Source organism: Thamnophis sirtalis, unplaced genomic scaffold, assembly GCF_051295495.1.
Source record: "Thamnophis sirtalis isolate CommonGarterSnake01/CBP01778 unplaced genomic scaffold, rThaSir2_p1.2 scaffold_12, whole genome shotgun sequence".
Classification (NCBI taxonomy): Eukaryota; Metazoa; Chordata; class Lepidosauria; order Squamata; family Natricidae; genus Thamnophis; species Thamnophis sirtalis.
The window spans coordinates 58,332,498-58,353,693 of record NW_028261392.1 but is presented as its reverse complement, the minus strand read 5'-3'; the positions used below and the strand labels follow the sequence as shown (position 1 = coordinate 58,353,693).

Here is a 21,196-nt window from a genome sequence, read left to right as displayed (position 1 = left end):
CCAAGGGGGTGAGGAGATCCTGGCTTGCACGCAGGAGCAAGGGCATCTTTAGGCTTGTGGCTTTTTCAGCACCACTGCAAACTGGGCAGGGACAGCACCCCCTGATGCCCAGAACCTTCTGCGCACAACAGCAGCGCCCACCACTCCCCGCCACCTTTGAAGGCAAGCGCTCACCCCACTGAGAGGAGCACTTGCCTCCAAAGGTGGGGGGCAGTGGGTGCCGCAGTGGGTGCCATCCCTGCCTGGTTTGCAGCGGTGCCGAGAAAGCCACAAGCCTAAAGGCGCCCTCGCAGGCCAGTTGGGGGGGGGGGTTATGAGGCTTCGAGCCAGGACCATGCAAGCATGGCTGCCCCGCCCCAAGAGGAGTGGTTGCCTCTGTTGCCTCCGAAGGTGGCAGGTAGCGGGAGGCACTGTGGGTGTGAGTGGGAGGCATTGGGTCCCCCAAAATGGCCATTATCTTCCTCCGGGGCAGACCGAGCGAGAGCCCAAAGCCAAGCCCATCGGCCACAACCGCCACTTCCAAGAACAGGCTGCTCAGCTCACCCCCAGCGCAGTCTGGGAGACAAGTGAAGAGCCTCGGGAGGGCCTCCAGGGGGCGGGGGAGGTCATTTTTGCCCTCCCCAGGCTTCTAGAAAGCCTCTGGAGCCTGGGGAGGGCTAAAACAAGTCCATCGCAGGCCAAAACCAGGGGGACGGTGGGGGCTGTCCGCACGTGCGTGTGGGTGATGGTGGCACATGCACATGGGGGTTGTGCGCATAGCATTATGGGTGTGGCCATGCCCATGCACTCCCCATACATTTGACACGTGATGGCAAAAAGTTTAGCCATCATTGGCATAGTTCATTGTACAATAAGTGTGCACTTTAGAAAGACATTCCTATTATTTCACAAGGCCAATTGTAAAAACATGACTAGAGAAGGGATTCGGGCTAATTCCTCTTGATAGCAAGTGTAACATTAGGCCTCAGTCTCTGACAGCCATTTATTACTGCACCATTTCCAGTAAAACTCTTTGTTATTAAATATTAAAGTGAAAATCAGAAAATATATATTATAACCTGTATAATAGTATGTGCAATGAGGCACGAGACCAGTATGGCCATTGTATAGTAAATGAATATTTCATTTTGGGGGGGGGAACTATTTAAGGCAGCTCTCTCTTCAATATCATTTTGGGCTTTTCTTCCCGTGACCCGTCAAAACCGCGGTCCACTAAAGCGCGCCCGACGAAAGCGCGTACGTGATGTCATCAGCAGCGCGACGAAAAAAATTAAAAATAAATTAACTTAAAATTAAAATAAAATTAAAGCAAGCCGATTCACATAAAGGTAAGGGTTAAGTTTAGGGTTAGGGTTAGGTTTAGGGTTACGTTACGCGTTAGGGTTAGGTTTAGGGTTAGGTTAAGGGTTAGCGTTAGGTTTAGCGTTAGGTTAAGGGTTAGGTTTAGGGTTAGGTTAAGGGTTAGGTTTAGGGTTAGGTTTAGGGTTAGGTTTGGGGGGGTAGGGTAAGGTTTTCGCTTTAATTTTAAATTTACCGCTCACAGCGCGATGTTTTCGTCGTGCTGTGATGACGTCAAGTACACGCTTTCGTCGAGCGCGCTTTAGTCCACCGCGGTTTTGTGGTGGAACCTTTTCTTCCTTGGTTCCTCTTGGGAAGAAATTTATCTGCCTATGTGAAACTTTTCTAGGTTGGATCTCAAAAAACTTCCATATGTTAATTCCAAGGACTGAAGTGTAAGTCAGCCACTGAATTATTTATTTCACTAGCAAAGGTAAGTCTGCAACACAGCAGGCTTATATTTAATTTCAGGGACATCACATTGATGTGTATAAAATATTTTTTTGGCAAACTACTGTCCTAGAGAACTCGTGCTGATATGGATTTTTTTTCCCCTTGGAATTGGCTGTTCGTTTCACATCAAAGGTAACAAGATGGAGTAAGACACAGATGGGTCAGTAGATTATTTAATTTTATAGATTTTTATAAAAAATAATTATCAAATACAAAACAAAAACAAAAAAATAGCAGCAGCCTCGACTGTGAATAAAGCTGTCCTTCTAAAAGGGGACGTTATGTGCTATGTTGCTAAAGGCAATCCCGTATTGTCATACCGTAAAAACGAGCAATTCACTAAAATAACGTTTCCTCAACTGATTTTTTCAATCAGCTCTAGTGCAAGAATGTAATAAATCTTTGTCCTCAATGTTCTATTCCCAGAAATAAAACTAATTCTGCAGCACCTAATTTGAGATAATTAGCTAGTTTAATGCTATTTTAAAGCAGTAAGAAAAGCCATCCAGTCAGTGGGTGAAAGGCTGCCAATCTGGGTTATCTGTAACATCTGATACAGAGGTGGGTTCCTACTGGTTCGCACTAGTTCGATAGAACCGGTTCATCAAATCTACCGAACCGATTAGAAGAGGTTCCACCAGTGGACCCGGAAAGCAGGCCACACCTAGAGAAGAGGTTCCAAAAATTTTTGAAACCCACCACTGGCAAGGATCTTGTAACTTGACAGCTTTAAGACTTGCATGCTTCAATGCCAGAGTTTCTGAATAGCTACTTGGACCGACCTAAGTACTAATTCATAATTTCATATCCGGTCACATGGGCGGCAAGCCACTCCCATCCGGTCACATGGGTGGCAAGCCACTCCCACAAAGGAGGCCACACCCACAGAGTAGGTTCCAACAATTTTTGAAACCCACCACTGATTTGATAGGACTTGGAGCTGAACTTCAGAAATTCAGGCAGTGTCATAGGATGTGACTGAGGTGTCAAAGACACAGCAGTTAGGAGAACAGATTACATCTTGCCCCAAATACCAGAAAATGACCAATTTCTTATGACCAATCCTTAAAATGTCTCTGGGTTAAACTAGGGTAATGCTTAACCAAGATGAACTTTGCACTTTTCCTTACTGAACAGCCCCTAATATTTCCTAAAAGACCACTTTGGATGACTACTGCATCCTGTAGAACAGGGGTGTCAAACAAGGCCCGCAGGCCAGATTTGGCCCATGCGGTGCTTAAATCTGGCCTGTGGGGCCACCCTGGAAACAGAGAGGCACCGGCCTGTGGTGCCTCTGCTAGTGAAAATGGAGCTCGGGAGCCTCTTGAGGTCTGTTTTTGAGGGTTGCAGGAGGCCATCATAGCCGAAAATGGAGCTCAGAAGCCCATTTTCACTGGGGGTGCCACCATAGGGAACCCCGACATGAGTGACATTGAGCTGGCCATGCCCCCCTGCCCCCCACCCCACCCCGAGGTCAAACACAACCCTGATGGGGCCCTCAATGAAATCGAGTTTGACACCCCTACTCTAGAATGGCCTGGCAAACAGCATTCATAGGGGAGAGGAGATTAAGCCTTTCTCTGGATTCCCTCCCCCCCAACACTGTCTTTCTCTCCATAGTGCTGGTGATAAAGGGAAAATCTTGTTCCTCGTAGCATCATTTCAAATGGAACACAAAAGTGAATAAAAGGGATTGTGCTGCTGTGGAAATCACCATCCTATTCAATCTCTCTTCACCCTCTGGAGAAAGTACCAATCTAATACACGGGTTCCTAAATATACATGCTTCATCCATACATAACCAATAAATAAAGATATACCTCTTTACATTTTTTTTATCTGAAAAACTTATTTTTTTAAAAGAAAGTCTGATTTGTAGAGAGTGGTTGGAACTTTCCCAATCAAAAACGTGTGCTGTGGTGGCTGACGCCTGGTGCACATACTACTAACAGTGACATGCTTCCATAATTCTAGAGGATCTATGGATTTTTCTGGGTTAGACGTCGATGCTTCTGTCTCCTTAAAATGATTTCCCCTTCACATACGCATTGATTTAAATACATATTAATGAACACAAATCCAGGCAGTAGAACTTATTCCAGATTACCCAACAGTGCAATCACATTTTAAACATCTGTTTCTACTTACATGCAGATTAGAAATCGCTGGGTCAAATAAGAGAAGACATAATTTGGTATTTTAAGAAAATTATCATTGACTGCAGAAGTAGTGCGTCAAGTGCTTTCTCTCTCTCTCTGCTAGAGTTTCCAACTGTACTTTGCTTGGAGAAGGCAACCGTTGCAATTCCTTGTGAACCCAGATCGTGACCCGTCAAAACCGCGTTCCACAAAAGCGCGGTCGACAAAAGCGCGTATGTGACGTCATCACAGCGCGACGAAAAAGATCGAAAAATTGAAATAAAAATTAAATTACAGCAAGCCGATTCACATAAAGGTAAGGGTTAGGGTTAGGGTTAGGGTTAGGGTTAGGGTTAGGTTAAGGGTTAGGGTTAGGTTTAGAGCGTTAGTGTTACGTTTAGCGTTAGGTTAACGGTTAGCGTTAGGTTTTTCATTAGGTTAAGGGTTAGGTTTAGGGTTAGGTTTAGGGTTAGGTTAAGGGTTAGGTTTGGGGGGGTTAGGGTAAGGTTTTCGCTTTATTTTTACATTTTTCGATCTTTTTCGTCGCGCTGTGATGACGTCACATACGCGCTTTCGTCGACCGCGCTTTTGTCTACCGCGGTTTTGTGGTGGAACCAACCCAGATAAATGGTTGCAAGTCACACAGAACTTTCCATATAGCGAACATCACCGTATGTTCAGCTCCTTGAGCCCATTAAACCATACTAACCAAATAGTATTCCTGCGAGCTTTTAAAGTGTCATACTTGGGTTAATTTAGCATTCAAACTTTAAAAATTGTAGCTGGGCCAGAAAGAGACGAAATTACCCCATTATCTGTACAAATGTCATCATTCCCAGATGAAGAAGACTAAAATGAGGCAATTAAGGTGTCAGACTCAAGGGATGCATGATAAATTTTGGTGCAGATTTTATACATTTTTATACTATAATTCAAAACCTCTTTTAAAAAAAAACCCACAAGAACTACCCTATTGTAATTCTGCACCACACAGTAAATACTAAATGTGCTCGACACGTCTGATCAAATATGCCTAATGATGAGGAAAGGCCTATCAGTAGTGATCATTCAGAAAGTTTTCATAAAGTTTGTCTTTCTGGATTCAAATAGATAAAATATGGTTTGGGAAAGTTGGTTAGACACTAGAGTGATGTTATAGTAAAGACAGCTAAACTTCTAATTTCTGAATGTTGATGTCAAGTTTCCTTTATAGGTGCTATATGCATATATTAAGTTTAAAAAATGTGGAAGCATATACTTTGAATACCCATGAGGCCATATATACAATGAACAAAATCAAGCAGTAACACTTTCCCTAAATTGCATCTCTTCAGGTAATTATTCCTTCAACACATACAATCTTTCTACATCAATGTACAAAATTGGCTAAAAGATTGTTAGTAAACAACGCTGTCTTTTATCCTTTCCTGATCTGCAAGAAGAAGTTCTGTGTGAAGGATAGTTTACTCTTCAAACAGAATAACCACACACACAAAAAAACCCTCGAATAAGATGTGGAAGCTGATGGCAACCGAGAGAAAAGAATTGCATTACATAGGGCTACAAAATTATGTGGAATTCTCCTAATGGAATTTATGCAGAAGAATGCTAAATGAAATTAAGAAGTCACAAAGGGAAACAAAAAAAATCACATTAAATAATGACTGCAGCAAAATTACAGATGAAAGATAACCGTATAAAATATGCATATGGAGAAAAAAGAAGGAATAAATGGGCTAGATAAAATTGGACTATTGAAACACGTGCAGTAAGATTTTGGAATTAATGATAATGAATACACAGTTAATGGGAAATAGACTCTTTTATTAGAAGGCAAAAAGAAAGGTAAACAATTTCATGATTTCAAAAACTGAACACTAGAGGGGACTAAAGTTTTTGGGCAGAGGAGAGATTTACAAGCCTGTAAAATGTTGCAACATGTTGTAACAATAATAAAATATTGAAGGAAACTTTTGAAGAATGGAATCAGAAAATGGTAGCCACAATATCAACCATATGGCTGCTTCCATGGATATATTATGTCCAAAAATGTGTTACTGAAGAAATGACAAATGTAGAACAAAGTTTATCTGATCCAATAGAGATGGCATCTCAAGTAGATTTATAACAGACAGGTCAAGAGAATGATCTAGAAAAGGATGTTTCATTGGATCTATAAAACACACTGATTGAGGTTTTAAAATTTAAAAGGGAAATACAAATGGCAAATTAAGAGAGTGACTTGTAGTAAGTGGATTTTGTTTTCCTATTTGACTTACAAAACAGGCTTGTTAAAAACCTTAAACAACTCTTGAGCACTCAGACAAAGAATAAATGAAGAGAAATCAAATCCAACAATATTTGTATGGACTAAAAATTAGATTTGTTTGAAGTAAAAGGAAGGAATATAAGATTTAAGAACAAGGTTAGCACAGGATATGTTATTCCCTCTAGTAACCCTTTATACACAGTGTTGATATGAGGCTTGAAAAGATGGTGTTTTATGCATTTGGTTATAGATAAGATATAGATGGTTTATGGGATGAAGAGATAAATGCTTATAGCCTTAGCGTGGATTAAGGGTTATTATATTTCTTTATACTTGTGATGAAGGTTGGAAGATACTTATTTATATATTTCTTTTCTCTTTATTATATTCTTTATTACTTTTTTCTTTTTTTCACTTTTTACTTTTCTATTCATTTTCTGTCTTTCAGTTTGTATTAGAAATTATTATAATCAAATTTCTTAATGAAACCACATATATTGAAATATAAACAGTAGTGTTCAAAGAGGAAAACTGCTAAAGGCTATCATAAATACTGTTGAGAAATGGTAAAATTGCAAGTATAGGTGGTATAAATCTTAAAACAAAGGTGTGGTTTGCCTACAGAATGGCTGGCTCATTTAATGGGAAGGCTGCACCTGAGTTTGATAAATGGATGGATGTTGTTATCACTATTCTCCTTCAAGGAAAGAATAGCAAGACCGAGTAATACATTTATGGTGGGAGTTGTTAAGTGTATTTGGGGAAACGTTTTTCAGAATTCTAATTGAAAGGCTAGGAGACACAACAACAAGAAACCCAGCTTTATGCCAGGCAAGCAGTGAGCAACCAGTTTTTATCAGGTCACTAAGAAATGCATAAATATGAAACAGAAACACATTAAAAAGAAATGCATTATGCAATGGTTTAGAGAAAGTATGAAATAAAGTGAATACATTTAAATCATGGATGATTTGAAAGCACAGAGTTGAAAGTTGGTGAATGTGATGAGGAGAGTGATGAAAGAAAAGTATGGGTGAGAATAAACAAGGGCTGGTGACTCATTCTTCTTTTACTATATTTATGGATAACTACTATATAAGGAATCCTTGAAGTGTATTGGCTGGCAACAGGTTTGAAAGTTTTGCAGCAAATGTTAGATGGGTAGGCGGGCAGAGTTAACAGTATAGATTTTAAAACTGATGCATCAAAGGTCAAGGAAGCTGTGTTTAGCGCATGTTTGTTATTCCTACATAAATACTAAAACTAGGAAAAGTAAATGAGTTTATGTATCTCCCCACAAGGTTTACAAAAGAATGGAAAACAGAGAAATTTTAAGGGATGAAAAGATAATGACAAGTATTTGGTCTGTTGTGTGGAATGAATGTTTGTCAAATGCAGAAATGGTTTTGTTTAATGGGATGCTTCTGCCTTCTTCGTTATTAAGGAAGTGACAGAGCTAACATCCTAGTTAAAGTCAGCAGAATAGAACAGTGTATGACACAGAAGAAGTAAGAGTGATTTGGAAGGGTAGAAATGGATGAAGAAGTATAGTAACTGGTGTGGTTTTAAAATACATTAAGGTTTAATGGGGGGGGTTTCTTATATCATATGCCTTTCATTTCTTTAGATTACTACTTGTAATGCTGCTTAAGAACTAGAGGAATGGGTATTTATATATGCCCAGTAAAAAAAATCAGGCATTGCTTCTTTGTGGTAGAAGTGCAGGCAGATCGTGACCCATCAAAACTGCGGTCCACTAAAGCGCGCCCGATTAAAGTGCGTACCTGACGTCATCAGCAGCGCGACAAATACGACCGCGGAGAAAAAAGGGCGCTTTAAAAAGCGCTTTTAAAGCAAGCCGATTCACATAAAGGTAAGGGTTAGGGTTAGGGTTAGGTTAAGGGTTAGGGTTAGGTTTAGGGTTACGTTAAGTGTTAGGGTTAGGTTTAGGGTTAGGTTAAGGGTTAGCGTTAGGTTTAGCGTTAGGTTAAGGGTTAGGTATAGGGTTAGGTTTAGGGTTAGGTTAAGGGTTAGGCTTAGGGTTAGGTTTAGGGTTAGGTTTGGGGGGGTTAGGTTTAGATTTATCCTTTAATTTTAAGTTTACCGCTCACAGCGTGCTGTATTCGTCGCGCTGTGATGACGTCACGTACGCGCTTTCGTCGAGCGCGCTTTAGTCTACCGCGGTTTTGTGGTGGAACCCAGGCAGATATGACTGACAGAGCATTCTCATACATGATTTTAACTCTGCAGTTGAGTGTGAAATAATTTAGGGGGGGGGAAGCAATTACTGCTTCATTTAGATATTTATAAGGGCCCCATTGGAATTCTGCTGGGTTTCTGGGAATGTTCATTACATGATCCCACATTTCTAATGTAGTGTGTTTCACAGCAGCATGATTTAGTTTACTAAACAGCAAGTAAAAATATTATATAGATTTGTAATAAAATTATGTTTAAATATTTGCAGACAGAATCACATTTCCCTCTTTAGCTTTGCTAAATCAAGCTCCAGAGACGCGCACACCAATAAAATGTCAGAGCAAAGACGCAGTCCAGGTGGCAAGCCATTGATGTGGCATGGAAGGTAGACTGGAGGTCCAGTTGACCAAGGGTGTTTCATTTCCTTGCTCTCTTCTCCACCTCTTTCTTCAAAATTTCTTCCTTTCTTCTTTATGCACTTACACATCAAGTGCAGGAGCAGACTTCCCCTGAATCCTTTTCTTCAGCCTTTGCTGTCTCCTATTTATGCTTTCCCTCAAGCCTTTGCCATTTCTTCCAAGTTGAGCCTTGGCAGCACAACGTGTCCTAGTGGGCTGCTGCAGTGGGCTACTGATTTTCTTCTGCGGCTGGATCCCGGCAGGTGCATTCGTCCTCATCACAGCCGTTGGGAAACAGAACAACCTAAAGGATTGGAAGAACAGTGGCGTTTAAGGAACAGAGGCATAACTCAGAGAAGCATGTCTTCTACCCGAGCCGAGGTGGCGCAGTGGTTAAATGCAGCACTGCAGGCTACTTCAGCTGACTGCAGTTCTGCAGTTCGGCTGTTCAAATCTCACCGGCTCAGGGTTGACTCAGCCTTCCATCCAGGGGTGGGTTTCTCGCCCCGTTCCAACCGGTTCGGTTGGAACGGGGCCGGTGGCGTCCTCGTGCACGCGCACAGTGCACGCATGCGTACTAGCGTCTGTGCGATGCTCCAGCTGCTTCTGGAGGATCGCGCAGGTGCTGTATGCGTCCTGTGCATGCGTGGAAGCGCAGAACTCATCAAAACCGGGTAAGGAGCGTGGGCGCGCGGGTGGGCCCTTCGCCGTTCCCGGAAGTTACTTACTTCCGGGTTCGCCAACCAACCGGTTCGCAGGGACCGCCGTGAACCGGTTGAAACCCACCCCTGCTTCCATCCTTCCGAGGTGGGTGAAATGAGGACCCAGACTGTGGGGGTGTTATGCTGACTCTGTAAACCGCTTAGAGAGGGCTGAAAGCCCTAAGAAGCGGTATATAAGTCTAACTGCTATTGCTATTGCTATTGCTACCCTCCAGTCATATGAATCGGTAGTACATCCGATTTATCAGCTATTTATTCTCCAAATTTCCTAGGACAATGGCCAATATATCATAGAGATCAGGAACCTAACAGCAAAATAAAAGTTCTGGTAGAACCAAAACCAAATTGGTTTTCACCCACTCCCAATGCTGACTTAAGATAGTTTCATTTCTTTATTCAACAAGGGCAGGAACTAAATTCAGAGCTGCTTACAGGTTCTGCTCAACTGGAGAACCTAACAGATAATATTTGCTAAAAAGCATGATAGTTCCCTGTTATCCACTAAAGCAACTTTCTTTTCCAGACTTCCACACAAACCTAAAAACAGTTGAGTTGGATTTAAGAATTGCATTACGACAAAAGAGTTGCTTTAGTGATCACCAGATGCCACATGAAAGGGTGAAGTAATTCCCTCGACTCTCCTCTCTTTCAGAAAAGCTTTCAAAATATGGATTTTGAAACAAGCCGGAAGCCATGTCAATTTGTGATCCTGTTTGACTGATGATGAGTGGTTGAAATTTTCTTTTTTTGCATATTTCCTCAGGGCATTGGTATTTCTCTTTTTGCTTTATGTTTTGATTCTGAGCTTTATTCTGTGCTCCACTTTGAGTCATCTTGATTCAGGTTGACTCAGCCTTCCATCCTTCCGAGGTGGGTAAAATGAGGACCCCGGATTGTTGTTGGGGGCAATATGCTGACTCTGTAAACCGCTTAGAGAGGGCTGAAAGCCCTATGAAGCGGTATATAAGTCTAACTGCTATTGCTATTGCGTGGCTTTTTAAATGTAATGAAGTATGCACAGATCTCTTGTTCTGCCAGCACTGATGAAATCTGTTAACACGCTTCATGAAATATTTCTTGTTGGACAAAACACACCAGTTTTACCTGTGCACAATGATACATATTCTTAGAAAAGATAATCTGTATATATACCTGGCATTCCGTTCATCTTCATCCGCACAGTTTTATATGAAATGGGAGCTCAATCAAAGCAGTATTTGAAAGAGCTGCAGAGATCTAGTATCACAAGGAGTAATTAAGGGAAAGCCAGAGACACTTTTGTGAACTGGTCTCTTTGTGTGCCTCAGTAGTCGATAGTTTCTTCTGTATGTGTTCTATGACTTGTGAACTCTGCTTATACTTTCTACACCAGCAATCAACTTCTCTGGGATCATCGCTTGAGCAACCTTGAGAGTTTGATAGGATTTCTTTGACAAATAACACAAATGCCCTTTTTCTGGTACAATTGTGCCACATAAAATACATCACTTATAAGGAAAGAAACTTGTCATGTCTGTTTAAAAGAAAACCAATCCAACTAACAAAAAAATTCAGGTTCTTTTTAGTTAATTCAAATTAAGCTACTTTTATGCACCAGGTCAAGCAGTTCAGCATATGTAATTTATCCCCAGACATCCAGGGAAAGACACTATCTATAGATTTAATTTCTCATAAGTACTTGTGGATAAGTCCATCCGTGGATAGGCGAGTCAGTTTGTTATAGTGGTGAAGGTGCTGGCCTAGAAACCAGGAGATTGGGAGTTCTAGTTTTGCCTTGGGCATGAAAGCTGCCTGGGTGACTTTGGGTCAGTCACACACTCTCAGCCCAACTCATCTCAAGAGCCAAGGTGGCGCAGTGGTTAAATGCAGCACTGCAGGCTACTGCTAGATCAGCAGTTCAGCGGTTCAAATCTCACCGGCTCAGGGTTGACTCAGCCTTCCATCCTTCCGAGGTGGGTAAAATGAGGACCCAGATTGTTGGGGGCAATATGCTGACTCTGTAAACCGCTTAGAGAGGGCTGAAAGCCCTATGAAGCGGTATATGTCGAACTGCTATTGCTATTGCTATCTCACAGAGTTGTTGTGGGGAAATAGGAGGGAGAGGTATTAAGTAATAGCAATAGCAATAGCAGTTAGACTTATATACCGCTTCATAGAGCTTTCAGCCCTCTCTAAGCGGTTTACAGAGTCAGCATATCGCCCCCAACAACAATCCGGGTCCTCATTTTACCCACCTCGGAAGGATGGAAGGCTGAGTCAACCCTGAGCCGGTGAGATTTGAACAGCCAAACTGCAGAACTGCAGTCAGCTGAAGTAGCCTGCAGTTCTGCATTTAACCACTGTGTCACCTCGGCTCTAATGTTCATCTCTTTGAATTCATTGTAAAATAATAAAAGCCGGATAAAAATCTAGTTAATAAGTAAATAAATAATAGACTGTTGAATTTTTAACCAAAATGCCATGAAGAAATGCACCACCGCGGACAAGCCGATCCACATTTTTCATGGTATTTCGGTTAAAAATCTAACACATGGATGAGCTTGTCCATGTGTATATATGGAAAATGCAGGTACTTAAATGTGTGTGTGTGTTGTCTATTTTGTGGATAAGCTGAACTTGATTTTTTGGATACCTTTTGTCATTTAAAATTCTCGGCTGATCTGCAAATATATACGGTATGTTCCGCTTTCTGTAATGGATAACTAACATATCCGTTACCTTCTTTGAGGAGACTGTGGAGGAACAACAGTCACCACCATCATACTGGCAATAGGCTCGGTTGTTGATGGTATCACACCAGCCATCGGCATGGAAAGGCTATAAAGAAAGAGAAAAGAAATCTTCGGTGAATGAAGAGCAACAGAGAAAATCAATTAAGTGTTATTGAAACAGACTTATTTTGTAAAACAAGCTAAGAGAAACAGACCATCAAAACAGCTGTACTGATTCAATGACAAGAATCACTAAATATTTAGACGTGCTACTGATCTAGCTATCGTGGCTGAAAAATGTAGATACATACGACATAGCAATAGCAATAGCAGTTAGATTTATATACCGCTTCATAGGGCTTTCAGCCCTCTCTAAGCGGTTTACAGAATCAGCATATCGCCCCCAAAGTCTGGGTCCTCATTTCACCCACCTCGGAAGGATGGAAGGCTGAGTCAACCTTGAGCCGGTGAGATTAGAACCGCTGAACTGCAGATAACAGTCAGCTGAAGTGGCCTGCAGTACTGCACCAATTAGACATGACTAATTGAGTCCAAGAAATGGTTCTGCAGCCACAAAATGATATGCATTCAGGACTATCCTTTCAGAAGAAGTCAATTTAAATTAAGTGAAATCAGGTTTGAGTTATTTGACGTTAATGAGAGAGTGATAATTTCCTAACATTCATAGATTACCATGTTTAAATGTGATTTGTCAAACCAAAATACTGGGTATCTCGAACATGAATGAATCAACAAATCAGCGTAAATGCTTGAATGAGCTGGTACCACTTCACCACGTAATTCTTATTGGTAATGCTATATTGTGAATTAAAAAAAAGCTTGCTGTTATGTAATCAAGGAGGGATGTTTTATTACATTGTGCCTATGAGAGGTTTAAGATACATGGTTAATGAGGAAGATATGGCAACATCACCTCTCTACTGTATTGCTAGAGAACTGTGACCCGTCAAATGCGCGCCCAACAAAAGCGCGTCGACAAAACCGCGGCGAGAAAACCGTGAGGTTGAAAGCTCTCCCACAAAAGAGCGCTGACAAAACCAGGCCCACAAAAGCACGATTAGATTTAAGGTGAGGGTTAGGTTTAGGGTTAGGGTTAGGGTTAGGGTTGTTACGTTGTTTTCGTTGCTTTTTTAATGGCGCGCTTTCGTCAGTGCGCATTTGTCGGCGCGCTTCTGCGTTCATTCGTCGGCGCAATTTCGACCTCACGGTTTTCTTGGCACACTTTTGTCAAGCGCGCATTTGTCAGTGAACCCTAGAGAACAGCAGGTAAGAAAGAAAACCACTACAACTAAGGAGATAATTTGACTCTTCCCACATTTTTTTTGCTGTATTCCATACAATAAGGTTTGTTTACCTAGATAATTATTCATTTACAAAGCCAGAAAATCATGACAACTAGAACATAGAATAATAGAGTTGGAAGGGCCTTGGAAGTCTTCTAGTCCAACCCCCTACTCAAGCAGGAGACCCTAGACCATTTCAGGCAAATGGTTGTTCAGTCTTTTTTTTTTTTGAAAGCCTCCAATGATGGAACACCCACACCTTCTGAAGGCAAGCTATTTCATTGGTTGATTGCTCTCACCATTAGGAAATTTCTCCTTAGTTCTAAGTTGCTTCTCTCCTTGGTTAGTTTCCATCCATTGTTTCTTATCTTGCCTTTTGGTGCTTTGGAAAATAGTTTGATTCCCTCATCTTTGAAGGAGCCCCTCAAATATTGGAACAGTATTATCTGGAAATATCTGTTAGGTTTTGGAACAGTGCTACCACGTGCCGTCTGGTCCTTCTTTTCATTAGAATAGACATACCCAATGCCTGTAATTGTTCTTTGTATGTTTTAGCCTCCAGCCCCCTAATCATTTTTGTTGCTCTTCTCGGAACTTTTTAGAGAGTTTCAACATCTTTTTTGTACTGTGGTGACCAGAACTACATGCAGTATTCCAAGTGTAGTCTTACTAAGGCTTTGTAAAGCAGTACTAGAAATTCATGTGATCTTGATTCTATCCCTCTATTAATGCGCCCTAGGACTGCATTGAATCTTTTGGTGGCTGCTTCACACTGTTGGTTCATATTCAAGTGATTGTCCACCAGAACTCCAAGAGCCCTCTCACAATTACTGGCATTAAACCAAGTTTCATCTAGTCTGTAGTAGTAGTTGTTGTTGTTGTAGTTCATGAATACAACTATTCATCTCCTATTGTAGTGAATGCTTGTTTAAAATGACTTCCAGATCAACATCTAAAGAGAGGAAATGATGGGATGAAGAAAATATAAATTGTCTTCACAGTATATGACTCTTAACTGCTCTTGTCCCAATCATTTCAAATGGCCAAAATATATATTCATACTGAGATCAATTTGGGCATCTATGACAATTATTGGCAACCATGACATTCATATTAAAAAAAAAATTATGAGCGTAAAAATGGAAATTAAAAATAATGAGAGAAAAAATTAAAGGACAGAAACAATAAAACAGGACATAAAATATGTTGGAAATCATAGGCTCTTAAATACGACTAAGTAATACGAATTATATGGAGGGTGGAACACTTGGAATGGTAAGGAACCAGGAATCAGGTCCTTTACATTCTGGTATGCTTGGAATTTCAGTTAGATTTTCCATTACTTAACCTAAAATAAGTCAGAATGGACTCTAAATTATAATTAATATAATTGGAATGCTATAATAAAATAGTGACTCTAAGGGCTAATATACAGTATACATTAAGTGATGCCATTATTTTGCTTTTGGAAATCAGGGTTCTAGATGAACAACATATGGAAAAGAGCAAAACATTCCAGGAGAATAATTGTTAGCATTTTACAAAGCAGTAATCAGGGACATGCAGTCACTAAAGGCAGGGGAGGCGTGGCCTCACCAGTCATGAGGAAAAGGAAAGAATTTTAAAGAATTTTTAAAAAATAATTAAAGCCAAGGTCGTTGTTACCAGATTCTAAGTCACAGTAACTTGGAACAGTGCTTAGTGTTAACTATAGGAGGAGGCCAGAGAACTAGGGGCCTCTTTTGCATAAGGAATTTTTCACCTTTTAAGAGTTAACCAAGGGTTAAAAAGCGAAGAATTCCTTATGCAAATGAGGCACGTGTTCTCTCGCCTCCTGTATAGGGCATTTTTAGAGGCTTTTTAGAGTTCTCTGGGAGCAACTAGCTCAGTCTGACTCAGAGCTCTGGCCTTTCATGAGGGCAGAGTTGAAATCCTCTCTGAAACAGCTAGAAAAGGTGCGTGTGTGGGGAGGGGGGAGGAATTCAAAAGGTTTGATTGCATGCAGAACCCACGTTGCCTTTTCACACACACACACACACACACACACACACACACACACACACACACACAGCTGGACAAAAGTATATAAGCCCAGCTTCACTGAAAAGGCAATGTGATTCACCTGCAATCAAAGGCTCCAATCTGAAGGCAGCAGGGGATGGGGGGGGGGTATGGCAGAGGAGCTGCTTTCAAGCCTTTGGAAAATATATCCAATCCAACTTCCAACTTCTGTGTTTGTGTTTGAGAGTGAGCGAATGAGAGAGGGATCCAAGTTCTCTGTCTGTTTGAGAGAGGGGGGAGGGAAGAAGGGGGAGGGAGAAGAAAAAGAATGGGAAAACTTATTTTGCAAGGGGGGGAAATGTTGTCGCTTTAAATCAGAACTGAGCATGCCTGGCTGTGGAATTCTGGGAGTTCACAAGTCTAAAAAGCTGCCTCACCAGCCATAAAACTCACCGCACGTCACTGGCAGTAATGCTTGACTACACCTGTCTCGTATTTCTGAATTACTTTTCCCTTCTTTTTGTCTAGGTAGTCTTTGATTTACAATCACAATTGAGCCCAAACCTTTTGTGGCTAATTGAGACATTTGTTAAGTGAGTTTTGCTCACTGTTTTATGACATTTCTTGCCACAGTTGCTAAGTGAATTATTGCAATTGTTAAGTTAGTAACATGGTTGTAGAAGTGAATCTGGCTTCCCCGTTGACTTTGCTTGTCAGAAGGTTGCAAAAGGGAATCACATGACCCCGGGACACTGCAGCCGTCATAAATATGAGTCAGTTGCCAAGCGTCTTAATTTTGATCACGTGATCATAGGGATCAGTGGTGGGATTCAAATAATTTAACAACCGGTTCTCTGCCCTAATGACCATCTGGGTAGGTGGGGCTCGGTGGTCATGTGACTGGGTGGGCGTGGCGAACTCAAGGTCACTCAGGTCGATGGGCGCTTCGCCTTAGCTGTTACAATGTAATAACGGTTAACCGGAAAGGCAGTTTCTGTAAGCATACAATCAATAAAGATCAGGCTAGAAACAAGACCAGAATGTTGCCTTCCTGCCTTCCTTACAGGATTAGCCCTGTAAAATGGAAAAAAACAAAAGGAGATTTCTTCCAACAATCGGTTCTCTGAACTACCTAGAAAGTTACCAACTGGTTCTCCCGAATAGGTGCGAACCGGCTGAATCCCACTACTGATAGGGATGCTGCAATAGTTGTAAGTGTGACAAAGTCACAAGTCACTTTCTTCAGTGCCGTCGTAACTGCAATCAGGCACTAAATGAAGAGTACCTGTACTCACCAAAAGCACATGCAAATACTTTCAAGGTCATTTCGAATGATAAATTTTGCTGCAGTGTGTGAGAATTTGTTTCTCAGTGCAAATAAGCAGGTATTGCAAATTACTCTCAATAAACAGTTACCTTTTGCCCAGTTGTTTCTTTTCTCTGACCTAGGAACTACAACCCATTTTCTTTCAGTTAGACAGTTTCGATTCAGGTTTACAGAATAAAAGAGATGAAAGGAGGATCCTGAATTGTTGTTCAAGCAGGAAATCATTCCCAGACTTCCACAGTTTGATTTCCATCCCCACTGACAAGCGTAAGAAATTTCCATCAAAACCTAGAAAGCATTTTTTCTTTGTTTCCCAATTAAAGTCCAAATAAATAAATAGCTCCTCCCATACGTCAATGCCAACAAAACAACATTTTTGCAAAAATATAAACGAAACCCCATTTCTTTTCCAGGTTTTTAATGCCCCACAAATGATTTATATAATGTTTGTAAACAAGAAAACTATAACTTTTATGGACTTATTTGGAAGGCAAGGTTAATTTCCAATATGAAGGGATTAAATGAACCATGAAATTTCTATGGTCTCATTACTACAACCTTAAAATTATTATGGGGGTAATAAGCTGTAACCAAAAACCCTTACGTGCATTTCAGTAATGCCATGTAGTTTTGGAGTTGATACAGATCTAGTCTGATCTATTTTAATTTAGCAAATGCCCAATATAATTAACTGAATAAGCATAAGTTTCAGTTTCAGTTTAATAAAATGTGTATGCCGTCCACTCCCATTGGGACCCTGGGCGGCTCACAGCAAGATGAAAGCATTTTAAAAAATTTAAAAAGACATACAATTATTAAAATTACACATCATCCATTCTGTCTGAATGGGGCTGGATATTGATCAACAGCCCCAGGCCTGCCGGAACAGCCAGGTCTTGGTCGATTTACGGAAGGCCGGGAGAGTGGGAAGGGTCCGGATCTCTATGGGTAGATTGTTCCACAGGGCCGGTGCAGCTACAGAGAAGGCCCTCCCTCAGGGGGCCGCCAGCTGGCATTGTCCGGTCGACGGCACCCAGAGGAGACCCAACCTGTGTGATCTTATTGGTCGTTGGGAGGTGAATGGCAGGAGGCGGTCTCTCAGGTAGCCAGGTCCAATACCATGTAGGGCTTTAAAAGTAACGACTAGCACCTTGAAGCGGGTCCGGAGACCAATGGGGAGCCAGTGCAGCTCGCGGAGGATAGGTGTAACATGGGTGTACCTAGGAACACCCGATATCGCTCGCGCGGCTGCATTCTGGACCAACTGAAGTCTTCGAACACTCTTCAGAGGCAGCCCCATGTAGAGCGCATTACAGAAATCTATCTGGTTCAACATCCTAAGCAGTTCTCAATAACAGTAAGACATTCAAACATTGGATGGATTGATCCAACCTGATGAAGCAATTTTACCTACTGAACTTCTTGTTGAGGTCGGGGTAAGCAACCAACTAAACTCAATAACAGGATTATTAGGATTGGATTATGACTGGATCAGCATGTCAGTCAGTCAGCAACTAGTGTACACTTTTCTTGAGAATACTTAGAGGGCTGTTTGGACAGATATTGGCTGAATTGTTTCTAGCTCTTTAGTCCTGAGGAATCTGAAGAGAACAGTTAATGGAACTCAATAAGCCGAGGTGGTGCAGTGGTTAAATGCAGCACTGCAGGCTACTTCAGTTGACTGCAGTTCTGCATTTCGGCTGTTCAAATCTCACCGGCTCAGGGTGGACTCAGCCTTCCATCCTTCCGGGGTGGGTAAAATGAGGACCCGGATTGTTGTTGGGGGCAATATGCTGACTCTGTAAACCGCTTAGAGAGGGCTGAAAGCCCTATGAAGCGGTATATAAGTCTAACTGCTATTGCTATTGCTATTGCTAATAAGGAGGTTAGAACTGGATCCAACCAATTAGAGTCAGTGTTCAAGAGTTTATTAGAATTAAGTCTTCCACTCCACCCCCAATAATTTTGCTGTTTTCTGTGCAGAAGTTGTTTGTGGATCTCAGAAGAGGTCATATGTGATTGCACTGAGGAGAACCTAAGTAACTCAGAGGATCTCTGAGACCTCAGCCCAAGCATCTTATTAGTCTACCTGATTTTTGGGACAGAGTAAAAGATAAGAGTTCTTATTTTTTATTTTTTTACATTTTGGGATGGTTAGGCTGGTTGTTCTGCTGAGACAATTGTTTGTAAGTCTTACACAGGGATTCATAATGTTAGGTAAGCTCCCCGTTGGGAGAGCGAGTACGTTCAGAGAAGCGTTGTGAGAGTTGTGTTGGAGAACACACAAACCAGCATACAGAGACACTGCAGTTTAAATAGGCTTTTACTTTCGTGGAAATAGAGGTATCAGAGTCTATCAAACAGCCAAATCATACACGGATAAGACAGTCAGTCATCAATGTCTTTCAGTTAAGGGATAATCCAAATAACATAGTCCAGTATCATATAATCAGTTCAGAACTCAAAGTTTGCTAGCAATTGCAAAACTTACAATAGCTCACGGCACTTTCTAACAAAGCTTCCAAAACACTCAGATCAGATCAGATCAGCATCTAACAAACAGAGAGCTAAGAGTCATTCTGGCTCCCTCTTATGGCCGATTGAGGAAAACAGCAGCCAATCACATTTACAGTATGATTTAAAGAAACAGGTATAGCATTGTAACATGTTTTATATATTGCCAACCCAACCATTAGATTACATTCCTAACACATAAAACTTTTGAAAAAGTCATTAGGTCTTGAAGATAAAGTATTATGCACTTCTACTCATTTGGCTTTAGATGGGACACATTCCCAATCAAACCAAATCCGTAGATTTCAACTTAAAGCTCATATTTGTTGTTGAGGCTTTTGCTACTGATATCTTCTGAATCTCACTATTTATTGAAAAATATGTATGTATTTATGATAAATGCACACACAACATTAAATGTAGAGGTATCATATAGATCACAAAGATATATACTGTCAGGGCAGCTCTCTTTCCAATTGTAACATACAGTTGTGTTCTGACCCCCTCCTCTGTCCAGTAACGAATGCCGAGAAAAGCTTAACTGGAATGTACTTTAATAGCAAGAAACCAAAACCTCGGTGGCTGAAAGCCAAGCATAACAAACAGATAAGGACCTTGGCAGCAACTCAGACAAACCTTGGCAGCAATCCAGCCTGCCAAGCTAGTTACAAAAGTTCACCAACTTTTAGTCAATGCATTGACTTCTGCAAGAGGGGCGTGTGCACAAGCAGTCTTTTTATAGTCTGGAGAGGAGCCTAATGACCACCAGCTGAGTGCAATTACCTCCTATACTTGTGTAACTGTTCCTGACACCTATTAGGTCTTCAATGCCAGGCATCCAGGAACAACTCACTACTGGCATCCAGATCACTCTCCCTTGTCTCCTCCACACTGGTCCACACTGGCTGACCAACCAGCCTCTCTGCGCCCTGCTCGGAGTCGGAACCCTGTCCAGGGTCCTCCACATCCTCCAGAGCCGACTCATAGGGCCCCTCGCTGTCAGAGTCTGGTGGCAGCTCCAACGGCTCCTGCTGGGCCACAACAAGTTGTGAAACCTGGACCAGCAGAAAGTCTGAGCCAAGAAAAAATGAATTTCCTTTCATTTGTAATGCTGGAAATTATTTTGGAGACTACCTTAAACTGCAACAACAAATAATACAAAATGAAATAAAACATCTTGAAGCATTCATAACGAAACTAAGACAGTTTGGACACATAAGGCAAAGGCAAGAGTAATTAGAGAAGTCTGAAACTTGGCAGTCAAGGAAGAGGCTAATTCTACTGCTAATATCTTCAGTTATTGTATCTTTGGACATGTGATTTTAAATCCCTGAACTGTGATTTAAAGTCATCAGTTATTTTAATAAAATAGGACCTTGTATAACCTCCCTTTATTTTGGGGGGGATGTTCAGTTAACTTCCATATTCAGGGCTCGCTGCATATTCAAATCCTGGGTACTTTCTGCAAACGTACATGTAAATAAGAAAATTTTGTAAGAAGGATGAAACTGTTAGGGAAAACGGCTTTTTCCTCTCCTGAGTTAACCGACTGATTGTTTTGTGGAACTCAAGGAGCAAACCACATTTGCTACTATTGGTTTTGTGCTCCTCCACCACTACACACTGAAACAGCATGTACAGAGAGATCATTTTAAAAACAGAAGAGTTCTCCTATTTTGGATACTTTATAAATCTATTTTTCTACCTCATTTAATTTGCACCAGGCTTATAAAAGATGCAGAGGGTTTGGGAGGTCTACAGAAGGCAAACACTTTTTTAAAAAAATTACCTCTTCAAAATCTCGGTGCGTCTTATACTCTGG

General features: G+C 41.3%; 1 protein-coding gene across 1 annotated transcript in view; it reads right to left on the bottom strand.

The window, feature by feature from the left end:
• Positions 1 to 8,976: 8,976 nt before the first annotated feature.
• The window catches only part of PAPPA2 (pappalysin 2), a 181,008-nt gene continuing 168,788 nt past the window's right edge, over positions 8,977 to 21,196 (bottom strand). Inside the window, exons 21-22 of the mRNA XM_087726787.1 lie at positions 12,236 to 12,334; positions 8,977 to 9,099 (exon numbers count right to left, since the gene is read on the bottom strand). Of these exons, the coding sequence (XP_087582913.1) occupies positions 9,025 to 9,099; positions 12,236 to 12,334 (174 nt within the window). The 3' untranslated portion in view covers positions 8,977 to 9,024. The remainder of the gene's footprint in view (positions 9,100 to 12,235; positions 12,335 to 21,196) is intronic.